Source organism: Anser cygnoides, chromosome 6 (genome assembly GCF_040182565.1).
Source record: "Anser cygnoides isolate HZ-2024a breed goose chromosome 6, Taihu_goose_T2T_genome, whole genome shotgun sequence".
Taxonomy (NCBI): domain Eukaryota; kingdom Metazoa; phylum Chordata; class Aves; order Anseriformes; family Anatidae; genus Anser; species Anser cygnoides.
The window spans coordinates 40,396,589-40,415,081 of record NC_089878.1 but is presented as its reverse complement, the minus strand read 5'-3'; the positions used below and the strand labels follow the sequence as shown (position 1 = coordinate 40,415,081).

Sequence of the window (18,493 nt, the reverse complement as noted above, 5' to 3'; positions counted from 1 at the left end):
ATGAATATTAATATATTTAATTTCAGTACAAGTATAAGGAAGGTTATCGCAAGCAGCTTGGCCACCACATTGGAGCGCGAAACATAGAGGATGATCCCAAGATGATGTGGTCGATGCACGTAGCGAAGATCCAGAGTGACCGGGAGTACAAGAAAGCCTTTGAGAAGACAAAGACGCACTTCAGCAGCCCCGTGGACATGCTGGGTATCGTGTTGGCCAAGAAATGCCAAGAGTTGGTCAGCGATATTGATTACCGCCACTATCTGCACCAGTGGATCTGTCTGCCAGACCAGAACGATGTTATCCATGCTAAGAAGGCCTATGATCTGCAGAGCGATGTGAGTAAATTGTTAGATTTGTAATACATAATTAAATGTACTTGCTTTTGTGCAAAATCTTTTTTTAAAGATATAATATTCCTTAGTTGCTTGCATCAGACATGTTCATAGAGGTGAAATGTTTAATATGTTGTCATCAAACTTATATTTCATTCCATCTTCTTTGTCCTTAACCTGAGGTATAATTTCTTTGTAACTGTGGTATTAATGGTATTAATGGTTATTAATTCAATAACTCCCCGTTTGTTATTTAAAAATTCTTTTACTCTTTCTTCAAAAATTAAAGTTGGTTTCAAAGCCAAATACTGCTACTATGCAAAAATATATAAAATTCCTTGTATAGGATAAGATATTATATACAGTTATTTTGATATTGCACACACTTGCACATATATGATGAACTTTCAAAATTTTTCAGGCTGTTTACAAATCTGACTTGGAATGGCTTAGAGGTATTGGATGGGTTCCTATTGGTTCCATGGATGTTGAGAAAGCTAAGAAAGCTGGAGAAATCCTGAGTGAAAGGAAGTATCGTCAACCAGCAGACCAAATTAAATTTACTAGCGTGACAGATTCTTTGGCTATGGTATTAGCCAAGCAAAATGCTGAGATAATGAACAAGGTGAGGTGTTTTGTTTTGTTTTGTTTTCACTTAAAAACACTGGTATTACTAGCTGATAGATCTTGTTCATAAGGTGAAAAATAGAAAATCCAGAGTAAGACTGTACAGATTCGCTATGGACTTAGAGAAGATGAATGCCCCAATTCAGCCTTTGCACAGGAAAAGGGTATTTTATCTTGGGTCTCAGTCTGAACTAAACACTTAGTTTTTCTGGTCATTTTTACTACGTCACATATTTTTCAGGAGCAATACTAAGGATTTGGTTGAATTTCTCTCTTTTTCCTATCCTGTCTAAATTCCTATTGTAAATGGTTGTTTGTTATAGTTTTTCTATTCTGTTAAAGCTACATCACTATGCAAAACACATCTCTGACAGAACAGGCTAAATATCTTCACAGTTCTTAGACAACACTGTGAAATCTGCAGAGACAAGGTTCTGGCATGGTGTTAGGGTACGTATAGAGCTAATGGTGCCGTGAACATGCTGTAAGACAGGGTATAGTAGAATATTGTGGCATTTATTGCAGCTGCTGTAGTGCTGTATTGTTAATTGAGTGTCAGATACTGCGTGATGAACAAGTTATGAGGAAATAACTTAAGTTCTCTGCAAGTGAATCTTCTACAATTTATCTCAGACCTGGAGGATGAGAATCACAATATATACCTACTCTGTCTCTTCAGTAAGAAACAATAATCAGACAACTCTTACAGTGGAGTAAAGTATATAATTTTACTCCTACTGCAGTTTCCTAGCAACCTTAAGTCAACCAATTGCTGGGCCAACTTAGCCTGAGAAATTATGAGGAAGGACAAAATTTCCTACCTGAGCTGTTCAATGAGAAGCTTTACTATACCACGGTATTTAAAGCTTATTTGAATTACACCAGCAGCATGTAAAATACTTTCTTTGGAGAAATATATTAGTTTGGTTATATAGATCTGCCTCTGACTCAAGATTACTTTTATTTTATATCATTGACATATTTTTGGTAAATAATGCTTTCAAGGTTACAGTCTTCTCATTGTTGCTTAGTTAAACTTCTTAATGGAATCTGTTTTCCTCTCTCCTAGCGTTTATATACAGAAGCCTGGGATGCAGACAAAACATCAATTCACGTCATGCCTGACACTCCGACAATTTTATTAGCGAAGGCCAATGCAGCTAATGTTAGCCATGTAAGAATATTTATACATATAATAAATTAATGGAAATTGGGAAATTAAGTGAGCATTTCTTTAAACGTACAGTTCTTTTAAAATATGCTTTCACAAGAATTTTCAAAAAAATATATAAAATGTAGAAATTCCACCTTTATGAATACTCAGAAACCATTTTCTGTCCTCTTTTGTGTAGAAACTTTATATACAAGCCTGGGAAGATGCCAAAAAGAAGGGTTATGACTTGAGAGCTGATGCGATTCCAATCCGAAGTGCAAAGGCATCAAGAGATATCGCGAGTGATGTATGTTCTTCCTTTACCGTCATTTAATCAGTTAATTTGTGAAATAGGAATCAAGTAAAAAGCTACAAGTGACATGACAAATCATGGTATATTAGATGCATATAGAATGCCTACCAAGATAAAATTCAGTGCAGGAGGATAATGTGCAACAACTTCCAAAAGGAAAATTCTACTGCAATTCTTTACATGAAAGGATGTTAGAAAATCATACACAATAACAATTTAGTAAAATAGATGCAAGAAAATATTATGCATTTCTAAAATCTAAATGAATATACTCAGGAGAAATTAAAAGAAAATGACTCATAACCAGTAGCAAAATATTTCTTATCGTACTTCTTTTAACATTACTCAGTACAAGTACAAAGAAGCTCACGAGAAACAGAAAGGCCACTACATTGGGTGCCGGACAGCCCAAGAGGATCCCAAGCTGTCGTTTGCTGCACGTGCCATGTTGCTGCAGAACGACCGCATTTACAGGAAGGCATACCACGATTCGAAGGCCCAGGTGCACCTGCCCGTTGATGCGTTGTCAGTGCAGGCAGCCAAGGAGTGCCAGACACTGGTCAGTGATGTTGACTACCGCCACTACCTGCACCAGTGGACCTGTCTGCCTGACCAGAATGACGTGATCCACGCCAGGAAAGCCTACGACCTGCAGAGTGATGTGAGTGGGAGTAACTGTAGACAAGTGTTCCGTCAGGTGTGTGGGCAATGTTTGTGAGTGTGCCAATATTCTCTGAAGGACGTGCTTGTGAAGATGCAGTCAGTCCTGGTACGGTTTATTGAATTTGTGTGGATGACCTTGCATGTTAAAAGATGGCCACTTGTGTTGCTGTGCGAAGCAACCAAAAGCCATGGGTGGGAAGGGATTGGTCTGCTGCAGTCTCAGCGCTGACTGTTGATGTGTGACTGTTGGAGAAGGAGCTTGGGGAAAGCCTTGTGCTCGGGGAAGCTCTCTGTAGAGTTGTCTCTGCAGGGGCATAACCCTTTGGTTTATTTGTAGAACGTGTACAAGTCGGACCTGGAGTGGTTGCGAGGCATTGGCTGGCTGACAGAAGGTTCTGTGGATGTGGTTAAAGCAAAGAAAGCCCAGGAAATCCTCAACGAGAGGCTGTACCGCACACGTCCGGAGGAGTTGAAGTTCACCAGCATAACTGACACACCAGATGTCGTCCAGGCCAAGATCAATGCTTTGCAGCTCAGCGATGTAAGCTTACCTTTTGCTTACCTTTCATTTGTGCAATGACATTTCTGAGTGGTAGAGACTGCAGTTTCTATCGTGAGAACGTTTAATTTGAAACCAATGCGAACCAACATTACCAAAGAATTCCCATGAGTGTTGTTTTTTTTGCCAGTGTTCAGATCACAGTGAAATATCATTGTGCTTCGTTTCTCCTTAGCATCTGTACCGTGAGGCCTGGGATAAAGATAAGACGCAGATCTCCATGCCTTCTGATACTCCTGTAATGCTGCAATCCAAAGTCAACGCTCAGAACATCAGCAACGTAAGAGCCCACAACGATATGTGTGCAAAGCGTTATTAACTTAAGGGTGTGCCTACTTAGATTCATAGAGTTTTTACCTGACCTCTTTTAGATTTTGCCATAGAGAGTGGCAGCTACTAACGCTGTTCTCCAGTGTGCTTTTATCATAAACCGTAGATTACGTCTAGACCGAGTGTATTGTTAATGAGCGAGCATGCACTGTTAATGTACCCAATGGTCGTCAAGCAAGAATGATCTTAATCTAGAATTGGTGTTATTGTAACCTCTCACAGTCCGTATGAATGTGAAAGCGATGAAACTGGCTGTGTGGAACATTCCAGCAGGTGCATTTTGCCCTATACTCTGTAGATTCCTGAGGGTGGGACTCATGGAATTGCCTGCCTTGCTTGATAGGCTGTGTTTGTGAGCTAAATTAAATGTTCAGCATGTAATTACACAGGACTTCTCCGTCCTTTGAGAAAAACTGGCAAATATTTTCCTTGGGGTTGTTGAAGGAGCCTGCAGACTCATCAGCCCTGGGATGTTTTGCAGATTTGTGTTGTTTCACCCCCTAATTTTATGGGACTAACTGTGGAGATTCTGTAAAACAGGAAGCAGTTTCCCATTTTGCATTTTCATCAGGAATTAATTGGCTGAGAATATTTGCCTGGAAACTGCATTCACTCCAGATGTTCTTGATGTCCATGTATGTAAAATACTGTTCAGAAGTTCCTGACATGATTGGCTTAGGAGTGAACTATTTCAGGACTTCCTTCAGCAGTTGTCTGCGGCCCCTTTTTTTCTCACTCATGCTTTGAATATTGTTTTTGCTGATTTTGTTGTGGCCTGACCTGCAATAACATTCAGTCTCTGATTTTTCAAAGTCATCAGAGAACTACAAAGCATGATATTTACCCAGCTGTACTAATGACTTCAAGTCTAGGTAGGCTGACCAATATTGTGTGGGCCAAGATGCCCATAAAGACAGAGCTCTCATGTTTTTGTGCTTCCTTGGGTGCCTCCAGAGAGACGAAGGCACTTTAGTCTCTGTTCAGCCTTGTGAAAGGACTAAGTCTCTCTACCTACACTTGCTTTCTTTGAAGGACTCAAAAAAGTCTAATAAAAAATAAGAAGTCTGCAGCAGCTGTGGGAGGCTTCATAGCTCAGTCGGGCTTTGATTTTTTTCGTCATGAGAAGAGGTGTTTGTCTCCAGTAGCTCTGGTCATGCAGTTGGATGTTTGTGACCGGAACCCTGACCATTTCAGGCTGATGCAGAATTCACAGCTGGTCAGGGACGTGCACCGCTCTGTCAGTGGGACTGCTTGTGTGGGGCCTCTGTGGCAAGGCCATGCATATGGTCAGGAGAAGTCCCTCAGTGGGGGTCTTGTGATGTGTTTTCAGGGATGTGCCAGCTGTGTCTTTGTGTTTTGGGTTTTGCAAAAGATTTAACTTTGAGTCATGGGTTTTCTGCTAAGACAATTGCAGGGAATATTATTGCAGCCTTCCCAGTTACAGGGGGCAAAAAAAGCACCCAAGCAGTTAAGCGCAAGAGTGTGATTATTAACAAAGTCCTTGCTATCACCAAGTCTTGGCTGGAATTGACACGAGTGTTTAATCTTCTTTGCAGAAACATTATCAGAAGGCCTGGGATGAGGCCAAGGCAAAAAGCTATGACATAAGAGCTGATGCCATTCCCATCAAACATGCCAAGGCTTCCAGAGACATCGCTAGTGAGGTACCGTCTTCTCTTCAGGTGGTTGCTGTGTCTTGTCTCTTCCTGCGTCCTGTTTGGCAGAGCTGGGTGAATGCTTGTAGCATTTCAGCTAGAAGTGGAGTAGGGTTTTCTGTCCCTGTGTTATTTTAAAGCCCATTCTGAGTGCTCCTTTCTTCTACAGCTTGAGGCTGCCCGTAGGTAAGTGCTGTGTATGTAGGATGCCATGTGATGCGTTTGTGAGATTGCGAGGAAGACTACAAAGCAGTGTGTTAATTTCCAGACACCAAGAAACAATTTAAAACTGCTTTTGGCCGTGGCTGCAGATGTGGCTGCTGCTGGATACTTGCATTTCCTGTAATCACCACCACCAAACACTTTAAAGAGAAAGCTGTGGATGGAATGTGGTTGGCACTCAGAGCGGTCTTGCATAGACCACTTCTTGCAGGTTTCCTCCTCAGTACCATTCTCCATTGCTTCCTAGCATTAAGAAAAGCCAGATGTATTTTTGTACACCTTGAGGAATGCCATTTTGGGACGCTTGAGGGGTTGCCCTTTGAGTGGCGTGGAGCTTTGTCTTTACTGAGGCAATACCTCTGGGAAAGGTGTCACAGGCATAGGAAGGTGAAGGCCTTTGTTTGTCAGTAGCATTCAGGTGAGAAAGGTGAGGCTGCTTACATTCTTTTTGTGTTTCTCAGTACAAGTACAAAGAAGCTCACGAGAAGCAGAAAGGCCACTACATCGGGTGCCGGACAGCCCAAGAGGATCCCAAGCTGTCGTTTGCTGCACGTGCCATGTTGCTGCAGAACGACCGCATTTACAGGAAGGCATACCACGATTCGAAGGCCCAGGTGCACCTGCCCGTTGATGCGTTGTCAGTGCAGGCAGCCAAGGAGTGCCAGACGCTGGTCAGTGATGTCGACTACCGCCACTACCTGCACCACTGGACCTGTCTGCCTGACCAGAATGACGTGATCCACGCCAGGAAAGCCTACGACCTGCAGAGTGATGTGAGTGGGAGTAACTGTAGACAAGTGTTCTGTCAGGTGTGTGGGCAATGTTTGTGAGTGTGCCAATATTCTCTGAAGGACGTGCTTGTGAAGATGCAGTCAGTCCTGGTACGGTTTATTGAATTTGTGTGGATGACCTTGCATGTTAAAAGATGGCCACTTGTGTTGCTGTGCGAAGCAACCAAAAGCCATGGGTGGGAAGGGATTGGTCTGCTGCAGTCTCAGCGCTGACTGTTGATGTGTGACTGTTGGAGAAGGAGCTTGGGGGAAGCCTTGTGCTCGGGGAAGCTCTCTGTAGAGTTGTCTCTGCAGGGGCGTAACCCTTTGGTTTATTTGTAGAACGTGTACAAGTCGGACCTGGAGTGGTTGCGAGGCATTGGCTGGCTGACAGAAGGTTCTGTGGATGTGGTTAAAGCAAAGAAAGCCCAGGAAATCCTCAACGAGAGGCTGTACCGCACACGTCCAGAGGAGTTGAAGTTCACCAGCATAACTGACACACCAGATGTCGTCCAGGCCAAGATCAATGCTTTGCAGCTCAGCGATGTAAGCTTACCTTTTACTTACCTTTCATTTGTGCAATGACATTTCTGAGTGGTAGAGACCGCAGTTTCTATCGTGAGAACGTTTAATTTGAAACCAATGCGAACCAACATTACCAAAGAATTCCCATGAGTGTGTGTTTTTTCCCAATGTTCAGATCACAGTGAAATATCATTGTGCTTCCTTTCTGCTTAGCATCTGTACCGTGAGGCCTGGGATAGAGATAAGACGCAGATCTCCATGCCTTCTGATACTCCCGTAATGCTGCAATCCAAAGTCAACGCTCAGAACATCAGCAACGTAAGAGCCCACAACGATATGTGTGCAAAGCGTTATTAACTTAAGGGTGTGCCTACTTAGATTCATAGAGTTTTTACCTGACCTCTTTTAGATTTTGCCATAAAGAGTGGCAGCTACTAACGCTGTTCTCCGGTGTGGTTGTATCGTAAACCACAGATTGCATCTAAGAGCTGTCTAGGCAGAGTATATTGTTAATGAATGAGTGTGCAGTGATAATGTTTCTGATGATCCTCAAACAAGAATGATCTTAATCTATAATTGGTGACAAAAGTGGCAAATATTTTCTGTGAGGTTGTTGAAGGAGCCTGCAGACTCATCAGCCCTGGGACGTTTTGCAGATTTGTGTTGATTCACCCCCTATTTTTATGGGATGAAGCCTGGAGGTCCTGTAAAACTGGAAGCAGTTTCCCATTTTGCATTTTCATCAGGAATTATTTGGCTGGGAATTTTAGCCTGGAAACTGCATTCACTCCCAGACATTCTTGATGTCATAAAATCATTAAGGTTGGAAAAGCCCTCCAAGATCATCTGGTCCAACCATCCACCTACCACCAATGTCACCCACTAACCCATGTCCCCAAGCACCACATCCAACCTTTCCTTGAACAACTCCAGTGATGGTGACTCCGCCACCTCCCTGGTCAACCCGTCCCAAGGCATGCCTGCTCTTTCTGAGAAGAGATGTCTCCTCATTTCTAACCTGATCCTCCCCTGGTGCTACTTGAGGCCGTTCACCCTAGTCCTATTGCTAGTTATCTCTGAGAAGAGACTGTCACTCAGCTCCCCACACCTTCCTTTCAGGCAGTTACAGAGAGCAATAAGGTCTCCCCTGAGCCTCCTCTTCCCCAGACTAAACAATCCCAGTTCTCTCAGTTGCTCTTCATAAGACTTGTGTCCCAGACCCTCCAAAAGCTTTGTAGCCATTCTCTGAACACACTTCAGGGCCTCGATGTCAAACATATGTAAAATACTGTTGAGAAGTACCTAATGTGATTGCCAAACTGCCCAGGAGCACCCAGGTAGTTAAGCACAAGAGAAGTAGTTATTAAGAAAGTCCTTGCTACCACAGAGTCTTGGCTGGAATTGACAGAAGTGTTTAATTTTCATTGCAGAAACATTATCAGAAGGCCTGGGACGAGGCCAAGGCAAAAAGCTATGACATAAGAGCTGATGCCATTCCCATCAAACATGCCAAGGCTTCCAGAGACATCGCTAGTGAGGTACCGTCTTCTCTTCAGGTGGTTGCTGTGTCTTGTCTCTTCCTGCGTCCTGTTTGGCAGAGCTGGGTGAATGCTTGTAGTATTTCAGCTAGAAGCTGAGTAGGGTTTTGTGCTCCCATGCTATTTTAAAGCCCATTCTGAGTGCTCCTTTCTTCTACAGCTTGAGGCTGCCCGTAGGTAAGTGCTGTGTATGTAGGATGCCGTGTGATACGTTTGTGAGATTGCGAGGAAGACTACAAAGCAGTGTGTTAATTTCCAGACACCAAGAAACAATTTAAAACTGCTTTTGGCAGTGGCTGCAGATGTGGCTGCTGCTGGATACTTGCATTTCCTGTAATCACCACCACCAAACACTTTAAAGAGAAAGCTGTGGATGGAATGTGGCTGGCACTCAGAGCGGTCTTGCATAGACCACTTCTTGCAGGTTTCCTCTTCAGTACTGTTTTCCATTGCTTCCTAGCATTAAGAAAAGCCAGATGAATTTTTGTACACCTTGAGGAATTCCATTTTGGGACGCTTGAGGGATTGCCCTTTGAGTGGCGTGGAGCTTTGTCTTTACTGAGGCAATACCTCTGGGAAAGGTGTCACAGGCATAGGAAGGTGAAGGCCTTTGTTTGTCAGTAGCATTCAGGTGAGAAAGGTGAGGCTGCTTACATTCTTTTTGTGTTTCTCAGTACAAGTACAAAGAAGCTCACGAGAAGCAGAAAGGCCACTACATCGGGTGCCGGACAGCCCAAGAGGATCCCAAGCTGTCGTTTGCTGCACGTGCCATGTTGCTGCAGAATGACCGCATTTACAGGAAGGCATACCACGATTCGAAGGCCCAGGTGCACCTGCCCGTTGATGCGTTGTCAGTGCAGGCAGCCAAGGAGTGCCAGACGCTGGTCAGTGATGTCGACTACCGCCACTACCTGCACCAGTGGACCTGTCTGCCTGACCAGAATGACGTGATCCACGCCAGGAAAGCCTACGACCTGCAGAGTGATGTGAGTGGGAGTAACTGTAGACAAGTGTTCCGTCAGGTGTGTGGGCAATGTTTGTGAGTGTGCCAATATTCTCTGAAGGACGTGCTTGTGAAGATGCAGTCAGTCCTGGTACGGTTTATTGAATTTGTGTGGATGACCTTGCATGTTAAAAGATGGCCACTTGTGTTGCTGTGCGAAGCAACCAAAAGCCATGGGTGGGAAGGGATTGGTCTGCTGCAGTCTCAGCGCTGACTGTTGATGTGTGACTGTTGGAGAAGGAGCTTGGGGGAAGCCTTGTGCTCGGGGAAGCTCTCTGTAGAGTTGTCTCTGCAGGGGCGTAACCCTTTGGTTTATTTGTAGAACGTGTACAAGTCGGACCTGGAGTGGTTGCGAGGCATTGGCTGGCTGACAGAAGGTTCTGTGGATGTGGTTAAAGCAAAGAAAGCCCAGGAAATTCTGAACGAGAGGCTGTACCGCACACGTCCGGAGGAGTTGAAGTTCACCAGCATAACTGACACACCAGATGTCGTCCAGGCCAAGATCAATGCTTTGCAGCTCAGCGGTGTAAGCTTACCTTTTACTTACCTTTCATTTGTGCAATGACATTTCTGAGTGGTAGAGACTGCAGTTTCTATCGTGAGAACGTTTAATTTGAAACCAATGCGAACCAACATTACCAAAGAATTCCCATGAGTGTTGTTTTTTTTGCCAGTGTTCAGACCACAGTGAAATGTCATTGTGCTTCGTTTCTCCTTAGCATCTGTACCGTGAGGCCTGGGATAGAGATAAGACGCAGATCTCCATACCTTCTGATACTCCCGTAATGCTGCAATCCAAAGTCAATGCTCAGAACATCAGCAACGTAAGAGCCCACAACGATATGTGTGCAAAGCGTTATTAACTTAAGGGTGTGCCTACTTAGATTCATAGAGTTTTTACCTGACCTCTTTTAGATTTTGCCATAAAGAGTGGCAGCTACTAACGCTGTTCTCCGGTGTGGTTGTATGGTGAACTGTAGATTACATCTAGGCAGAGTGTATCATTAATTAAGGATCATGTACTGTTAATATACCAGATGTTGCTGAAGGAAAAAAACAGAGTTCTTAATCTAGAATTGGTGTTATTGTAACCTCTCACAGTCCGTATGAATGTGAAAGTGATGGAACTGGCTGTGTGAAACATTCCAGCAGGTGCATTTTGTCCTAAACTCTGTAGATTCCTTAGGGTGGGACACATGGAATTGCCTGCCTTGCTTGATAGGCTGTGTTTGTGAGCTAAATTAAATGTTCAGCATGTAATTACACAGGACTTCTCCGTCCTTTGAGAAAAACTGGCAAATATTTTCCTTGGGGTTGTTGAAGGAGCCTGCAGACTCATCAGCCCTGGGATGTTTTGCAGATTTGTGTTGTTTCACCCCCTAATTTTATGGGACTAACTGTGGAGATTCTGTAAAACAGGAAGCAGTTTCCCATTTTGCATTTTCATCAGGAATTAATTGGCTGAGAATATTTGCCTGGAAACTGCATTCACTCCAGATGTTCTTGATGTCCATGTATGTAAAATACTGTTCAGAAGTTCCTGACATGATTGGCTTAGGAGTGAACTATTTCAGGACTTCCTTCAGCAGTTGTTCCCCCCCCCCCCATTTTTTCTCACTCATGCTTTGCATATTGTTTTTGCTGATTTTGTTGTGGCCTGACCTGCAATAACACTCAGTCTCTGATTTTTCAAAGTCATCAGAGAACTACAAAACATGATATTTACCCAGCTGTACTAATGACTTCAAGTCTAGGTAGGCTGACCAATATTGTGTGGGCCAAGATGCCCATAAAGACAGAGCTCTCATGTTTTTGTGCTTCCTTGAGTGCCTCCAGAGAGACGAAGGCACTTTAGTTTCTCTTCACCATTGTAAAAGGCTGAAGAGGAACTAAAGGTAAAAGAGAAACTAAAGGTAAAAAGAAAGGTAAGGCTCTCTACCTACGCTCACTTTCTTGGAAGTACCTAATGTGATTGCCAAACTGCCCAGGAGCACTCAAGCAGTTAAGGACAAGAGAAGTAGTTCTTAAGAAAGTCCTTGCTACCCCAGAGTCTTGGCTGGAATTGACAGAAGTGTTTAATTTTCATTACAGAAACATTATCAGAAGGCCTGGGACGAGGCCAAGGCAAAAAGCTATGACATAAGAGCTGATGCCATTCCCATCAAACATGCCAAGGCTTCCAGAGACATCGCTAGTGAGGTACCGTCTTCTCTTCAGGTGGTTGCTGTGTCTTGTCTCTTCCTGCGTCCTGTTTGGCAGAGCTGGGTGAATGCTTGTAGCATTTCAGCTAGAAGCTGAGTAGGGTTTTCTGTCCCTGTGCTATTTTAAAGCCCATTCTGAGTGCTTCTTTCTTCTACAGCTTGAGGCTGCCTGTAGGTAAGTGCTCTGTGCGTAGGATGCCGTGTGATAACAACTGTCACCAAGAAACAATTTAAAACTGTTTTTGGCAGTGGCCACAGATGTGGCTGCTGCTGGATACTTGCAGTTCCTGTAATCACCACCACCAAACACTTTAAAGAGAAAGCTGTGGATGGAATGTGGCTTGCACTCAGAGTGGTCTTGCAGAGCAAGACAGGTTTTCTCTTCAGTACCTTTTTCCATTCCTACTGAGCATTAAGAAAAGCCAGATGAATTTTTGTACACCTTGATGAATGCCATTTTGGGACTCTTGTGGGATTGCCTTTTGAGTGGCCTGGAGCTTTGTCTTTACTGAGGCAATACCTCTGGGAAAGAAGTCACAGGTTTGACAGCATAGGAAGATGAAGGCCTTTGTTTGTCAGTAGCATTCAGGTGAGAAAGGTGAGGCTGCTTACATTCTTTTTGTGTTTCTCAGTACAAGTACAAAGAAGCTCATGAGAAGCAGAAAGGCCACTACATCGGATGCCGGACAGCCCAAGAGGATCCCAAGCTGTCGTTTGCCGCGCGTGCCATGTTGCTGCAGAACGACCGCATTTACAGGAAGGCATACCACGATTCGAAGGCCCAGGTGCACCTGCCCGTTGATGCGTTGTCAGTGCAGGCAGCCAAGGAGTGCCAGACACTGGTCAGTGATGTCGACTACCGCCACTACCTGCACCAGTGGACCTGTCTGCCTGACCAGAATGACGTGATCCACGCCAGGAAAGCCTACGACCTGCAGAGTGATGTGTGTATTTGCAAAGATGTGTTAGATACCACTGTTTTTATTTAGTGTATTTAAGTATTTTAATTGCATGATATTACACAGTCAGAAAGGTTTTATCTTAGAGTTCTTTTTCCAGTTTTTCATTTTACAGCTATGAAGCATTCATCTTTCTTTGATGGTTTTATGAGATAAAAAATGTTTGTTACTTTTTAATCGGAAGGCTTCAATTACTTATGTTTACTCGAATCTACTTAGAAATTATTTTATTAACATGAAAACTATGTAAGATAGCAGCTAAGATGTTTTAATGGCTGATTTAAAGGCATGTGGAGTCACTGCAGCTGGTTTTCTGCTTGGCTCTACAGCTTATCAGTGAACAGACACTCTTCCTCTATTTGATTTGAGCTTCAGAGGTGAGATTCATGTTCCTGTGTAAGGATTTGCTCAGTTCAAATTTAAACAATGTTGCCTGACATCACCTCAGGAGTTATGTTGGTTAGCTCTACTCCTCAGTATCTCCATACCTTTTTTTTTTTTGATCTCCTTTTTGTCAAATTTCCTGGAGGAATAAATATTTTGGAGAGAACAGGGTTATTCTTAATACTCCTTTTATCATCCATAACCAACGTTCTGTTGTATTGTTTCTCCTCTATTTAATTTCATAAGGTTTAGACCAAGCTGCTTAAGAAATGAACTTTTTAAAATCTGCTTCCCAGGCTTACTTATGATACTGGATATCTCTCATGTATAAAAAGGGTTAATCTAGGTCTAGCTGACTGGGCATTTTCTAAAACATATACTACCTTGTATAGTTTAAAATAATGAAGACAGTCATTTTAAACACAGTGTTTTATTTGATTTCTGACACAGGTTGTTTATAAGTCAGACCTAGAATGGCTCCGTGGAATTGGCTGGCTGCCTAATGACTCTCCAGATGTTAAGAGAGTGAAGAATGCCCAGAATCTCCTGAGTGATAACGTGTACCGCACACCTATTGAAAGCCTGAAGTACACCAGTGTTGTTGATTCTCCAGACGTTGTTTTGGCTAAAGTGAATGCCGAACAAATCAGCATTGTACGTTACAACGTTCTTAAAGTCTTTCATTGTTTTGAAGCTATAAACAGTTAAAGTGAAATCTCTCTGCTAAAATGTAAAATTGATCAGTGGTATTTTAAATTGCATAATCCTTTTTGAGACATTTGTTTTTAGAGCTGATAATTCAGGAGAGATTTATGGAATTTTGTGTTACTGACAAGTGCAATTCCATATTTAAAATATCATTAAAGTCAACTATTTTAACAGCCAAAATACAAAGAAGCCTGGGAAAAGGACAAGACTATGATCCATATTACGCCAGACACACCTGAAATCACCCAAGCCAGGACTAATGCTCTTAATTACAGCCAGGTATGTTTGTCATTTTATTTTCTACATTTCAATAAAATAGTAAGCTGTGAATTTTAACATTCTAAGATGCTACTTATAAAGTTGAAGATTAAGTCATGTATTTTTGAAGTCTGAACTTATACAGGGCTTTCAACATTCCCTTCTTTCTACAGAGTATTTGGAAGTATTTGGAAGTAGTTAGACAATTTAAAAAAGATGCTTGTATATTTAGAAATGATTAATATCTCACCATTGAGATAACACTATGTTGTAATGGAAGAGAGCTGAAGGCATATTTTTTTCTGAACTTTTACAAACACCCTTCTATGCTGTTTAAGTTGCAACCCTAGTGTTACAGGCACTGAGCATGTACTGAAAGGCAGTATTTACAGCAGTATTTATAGCTAGGAGGAGAGGTAACAGGAAAAAAAAAATCTCCTATTTCAGCAAGCAAATGGCAGTATAATATGTGTTTCTCTAATGACAAATGCCAGAGTATTTAGCATATGTGTGACGTTGTGCTGTCTTTTCAGAAACTGTATAAAGAAGCCTGGGATGAACTGAAGATGAGTTATGATTTGAGAGCAGATGCAATCCCAATCAAGGCAGCCAAAGCTTCTAGAGAAATTGCTAGTGATGTAAGTGCAAAAAGGGGCATCTAGTTCTTCACATGCTTTAAAAACACGTGCTCTAAGGGTCTCATGGGTGAAGTGGTGATTGGTTGCCATCTTGGACATAGTGACCATGAAGCAGATGAGTTTAACATCTTTGGTGACAGGAGGAAAACTGCCACCAAAATTTCAACCTTGGATATGGAGAGAACAGACTTCAGGATGCGCAGGGTACTAGTTATAAAGGTCCCCTGAGAAATAGCTTTTGAAGGTGTTGGGGTCTATCAGTGGCTGGTCACTTTAAGAACCACCTCTCAAGAGCACAGGAACAGGCAATTCCAAAATGCTAGAAGTCAAAAGGGTAGGGCAGAAAGTTGGCTTGGCTGAGCATGGATCTTCTTGTAGAGCTTGGGCAGAAAAGGAAAGTGTATGGCCACTGGAAGTGAGGTCAGGTGACATGGGAGGACTACGGAGATGCTGTATGCCATTGCAGGGAGAAAATTTGTGTCAAAAGCTCATTTAGAGTTGAAGCTAGCCAGTACTGTGGGGGACAATAAAAAGGGTTTTTTAAAATATGTTAACAGCAAAAAGAGGACCAGAGATAACATTGGTCCATCACTTGATGAGGATGGTCACCTCACAAATAGGGACATAGACAAAGCAGAGACATTTAATGCCTTCTTCGCCTGTCTTCAACACTGATGTTGGGATCTGGGACCCCAGTTGCCTTGAGTTGGAGGACCATGACTGTGGTAATGATAAACTCCCAGCCAACCCCAAACTTGTGTAGGATTTGCTGCTCCAGCTGGATGCATATAAGTCAATGGGGCCCGATGGGATTCACCTGAGGGTGCCCAGAGAGCTGGCTGATGTCATCGCGAGAACCTCTCTCAATCATTTTTCAATGGTCTTGGGAATCTTGGGAGGTCCAAGTCTACTGGAAGGGATTTGGCACAAAGAGCATGGTTGGGCACTGGAACAGGTTCCCTAGGGAACTGGTCATGGCACCAAGCCTGCTGGAGTTCAAGAAGTGTTTGGAGAACGCTCTCAGAAATACAGTTTGATTTTTCGGTGGTCCTGTGTGGTGCCAGAACTTGGTCCTGATGATCCTTGGGGGTACCTTCCAACTCAGGATATTCTATGAGACTGTGATTCTATTTTGTTATAACTGTCACTAATGATGATTTTTGCTCTTTACCAAGTATAAATACAAACTGGATCATGAGAAGCAGAAAGGACATTATGTTGGAGTTCCAAATGCAAAAGCGGATACAAGAATGCAGTTTGCCCTTGGCATAGGAAAGGTGCAGAGTGAACTAGAATACAAGAAATACTTTGCCAAATGGAAGACACAGTGCCACCTGCCAGTAGATATGCTGTCTATCCAGTCAGCTAAACATGGCCAGTCCTTGGTCAGTGATATTGATTACCGTCATTATTTGCATCAATGGATCTGTCTTCCGGATCAGAATGATGTCATACATGCTAGGAAAGCCTATGATCTTCAAAGTGATGTGAGTTAACACAAAAACTTAATCTTAAGTTAAAGTTATTACTGTATTGTCTCTTCTTAGTCTGCTTCAGCTCTAACTGAAGTCAGTGGGAATCTTTGGCGTTGCTGTTTATTTAGAATGCACAGTGTATGTCGCTGTTATATACTGCTAAGTTTGATATGTGCTAAATTTAGCTATAGTGCTGATGTTGGAATTACTGTTCTCCTTTTAACCAGTGGAAATGCCATTATTGATGAATTTTATGGGATTTTACAGGGAGCTGTGGCTAACAGTAGGGACCTTATTTTGTTTTCCCAGGCAGTTTACAAGTCTGATTTAGAATGGCTACGGGGAATTGGATGGTTGCCAAATGATTCAGTCGGAATAAACCATGTCAAACATGCTGGAGACCTCTTGAGTGAGGTAACAAAATAGTTTTCAGTTCTAAGATTTTCTCAAGGATATCTATAAGTTTAAGTATTTGTAATGGTTAAATACATCAGTATTTCATTTATTTTTATTATAGAAAATACAACTGAAGTATTACCAGAGTATTTATCATATATGGAGAGTTTTCTTTCCATGTAACCTTTGTTTTCTTCTCGATATATTCAGAATTGATGTGTTAACTGTAATGTATTCCACTATAATCTGATTGTAGTTTAATCTTTTCTCTTGTACAGAGGAAGTACCGTACAAAAGCTGAGACTCTTCCATTTACTCCAGTGGCGGACAGAGTTGATTATATCACAGCAAAGAATAGCGGGGAAATTCTTAGTGATGTAAGTTTGCTGGCAAGTTGTCAAGCTGTTAACTTCGTCTGTGTATCTACATGCTAGTATATTCTCTTTAAAAATAAATTTTAAAAATAGCAAAAGAATTCTGGATCCAACTGTGGGAATTCTGTGAATGTATGACATAAAGATGAACCAAGACTCATCTCCATCACTTAAGAGGAAAGAAGCTTTTCAAGCAGCATAACATCACTCCTAAGCATGAGAAAAGATGCTGCTAGCTCTGCTAGTCCCTTCCTTCTCTCAGTCTTGGGGGATTGGACTAGATGATCTGTCAAGGTCCCTTCCAATCCCTGTCCATCCAGCCACACTAGAACAAGTTTTCAATTATTTTTTTTCTGAGAAATTTTGGACTTTCTTGTATAACTTCCTTTTTTTAAAGATATCAAGTTGGATGTATAGTTAATGTATCATATTTAATAGCCTTGAAAAATCATTTTTATACATAATTACCATTACTTTATGCATGAAATAATGCTTTCCCAGTCTTGTGATGATGTTGTGAGGCACTCATTTCTTTCTCTGTTCCAGGTAAAATACCACAAAGAGTGGAATGAGGTCAAGTCAAATTATACTCTGACGGATACACCACAGCTAGATATGGCTCGTGAGGCAGCCAGAATTCTTAATCAGGTACGTGTTCTCTTCTTGATCATGTGACAGTTTGTGCTCACATTAATAACACTTCCGAAGAATTTAGAAAACTTGTCCTGTTAAGAACATCCTCAAGGAAGGATTCATTTCCCTTACACTCTAACATAGGTTACATATATACAGTACTGACTGTGACTATAGTAGTTTTGTATTTCTCCTCACTTCTATTTTCCACAGAATTTATACAAGGAAAGCTGGGAGAAAGAAAAAGCCACTGGTTACCTCTTACCTCCTGACACTGTGCAGATCTGTCATGCCAAACACTCAACTGATGTCCAAAGTGAGGTAATATTTTTATTTTTTTTTTTTTCATCACAAGTAAAAGCAAGTGCCTGGAGGCTTAGAAATGTTAAAGAACTTGCAAATTGAAAAAAAAGAAATAAAAAAGTTTGCATTAGTAATAACATCCAATAGACATTTTATGACCCATGAAATTCACTGTCTTCTAAATAGTTCAGACATTTTTGATATTACAGTTTTATGAATATCAGTGCTGAAAGGTAAGGTTCTCCCTTCCGCCTTTAGTTTCTCCGCAAGCAGTCCTTTCAAAATCCGCTATGTGGACTTCCGTATTTTATAAATCTTAAAGAATTGAAGAAGTATTATGATTGTAATATGTAGCTGTGATTTCACCTTTTGGCATATTATGGCCACTTCCTCCTGGAAAAACTGTAAGATGATATGCACATTGCATTTTAATCTTTCGCATAGTTGGTGAAACTATTACACGACAGCTAG

General features: G+C 42.0%; 1 protein-coding gene across 19 annotated transcripts in view; it reads left to right on the top strand.

The window, feature by feature from the left end:
* Nucleotides 1-18,493, top strand: part of NEB (nebulin) — a 124,277-nt gene that overhangs the window by 50,370 nt on the left and 55,414 nt on the right. For all 19 annotated transcript variants that reach the window (XM_066999863.1, XM_066999881.1, XM_066999882.1 and 16 more), the window contains 25 exons: nucleotides 27-338; nucleotides 757-960; nucleotides 2,032-2,136; nucleotides 2,315-2,422; nucleotides 2,778-3,089; nucleotides 3,429-3,632; nucleotides 3,826-3,930; nucleotides 5,537-5,644; nucleotides 6,319-6,630; nucleotides 6,970-7,173; nucleotides 7,366-7,470; nucleotides 8,583-8,690; nucleotides 9,365-9,676; nucleotides 10,016-10,219; nucleotides 10,413-10,517; nucleotides 11,785-11,892; nucleotides 12,527-12,838; nucleotides 13,688-13,891; nucleotides 14,120-14,224; nucleotides 14,737-14,841; nucleotides 16,017-16,328; nucleotides 16,626-16,730; nucleotides 16,991-17,089; nucleotides 17,633-17,734; nucleotides 17,933-18,040. In XM_066999863.1, coding sequence (XP_066855964.1) covers nucleotides 27-338; nucleotides 757-960; nucleotides 2,032-2,136; nucleotides 2,315-2,422; nucleotides 2,778-3,089; nucleotides 3,429-3,632; nucleotides 3,826-3,930; nucleotides 5,537-5,644; nucleotides 6,319-6,630; nucleotides 6,970-7,173; nucleotides 7,366-7,470; nucleotides 8,583-8,690; nucleotides 9,365-9,676; nucleotides 10,016-10,219; nucleotides 10,413-10,517; nucleotides 11,785-11,892; nucleotides 12,527-12,838; nucleotides 13,688-13,891; nucleotides 14,120-14,224; nucleotides 14,737-14,841; nucleotides 16,017-16,328; nucleotides 16,626-16,730; nucleotides 16,991-17,089; nucleotides 17,633-17,734; nucleotides 17,933-18,040 — 4,368 coding nt within the window. The remainder of the gene's footprint in view (nucleotides 1-26; nucleotides 339-756; nucleotides 961-2,031; nucleotides 2,137-2,314; nucleotides 2,423-2,777; nucleotides 3,090-3,428; nucleotides 3,633-3,825; nucleotides 3,931-5,536; nucleotides 5,645-6,318; nucleotides 6,631-6,969; nucleotides 7,174-7,365; nucleotides 7,471-8,582; nucleotides 8,691-9,364; nucleotides 9,677-10,015; nucleotides 10,220-10,412; nucleotides 10,518-11,784; nucleotides 11,893-12,526; nucleotides 12,839-13,687; nucleotides 13,892-14,119; nucleotides 14,225-14,736; nucleotides 14,842-16,016; nucleotides 16,329-16,625; nucleotides 16,731-16,990; nucleotides 17,090-17,632; nucleotides 17,735-17,932; nucleotides 18,041-18,493) is intronic.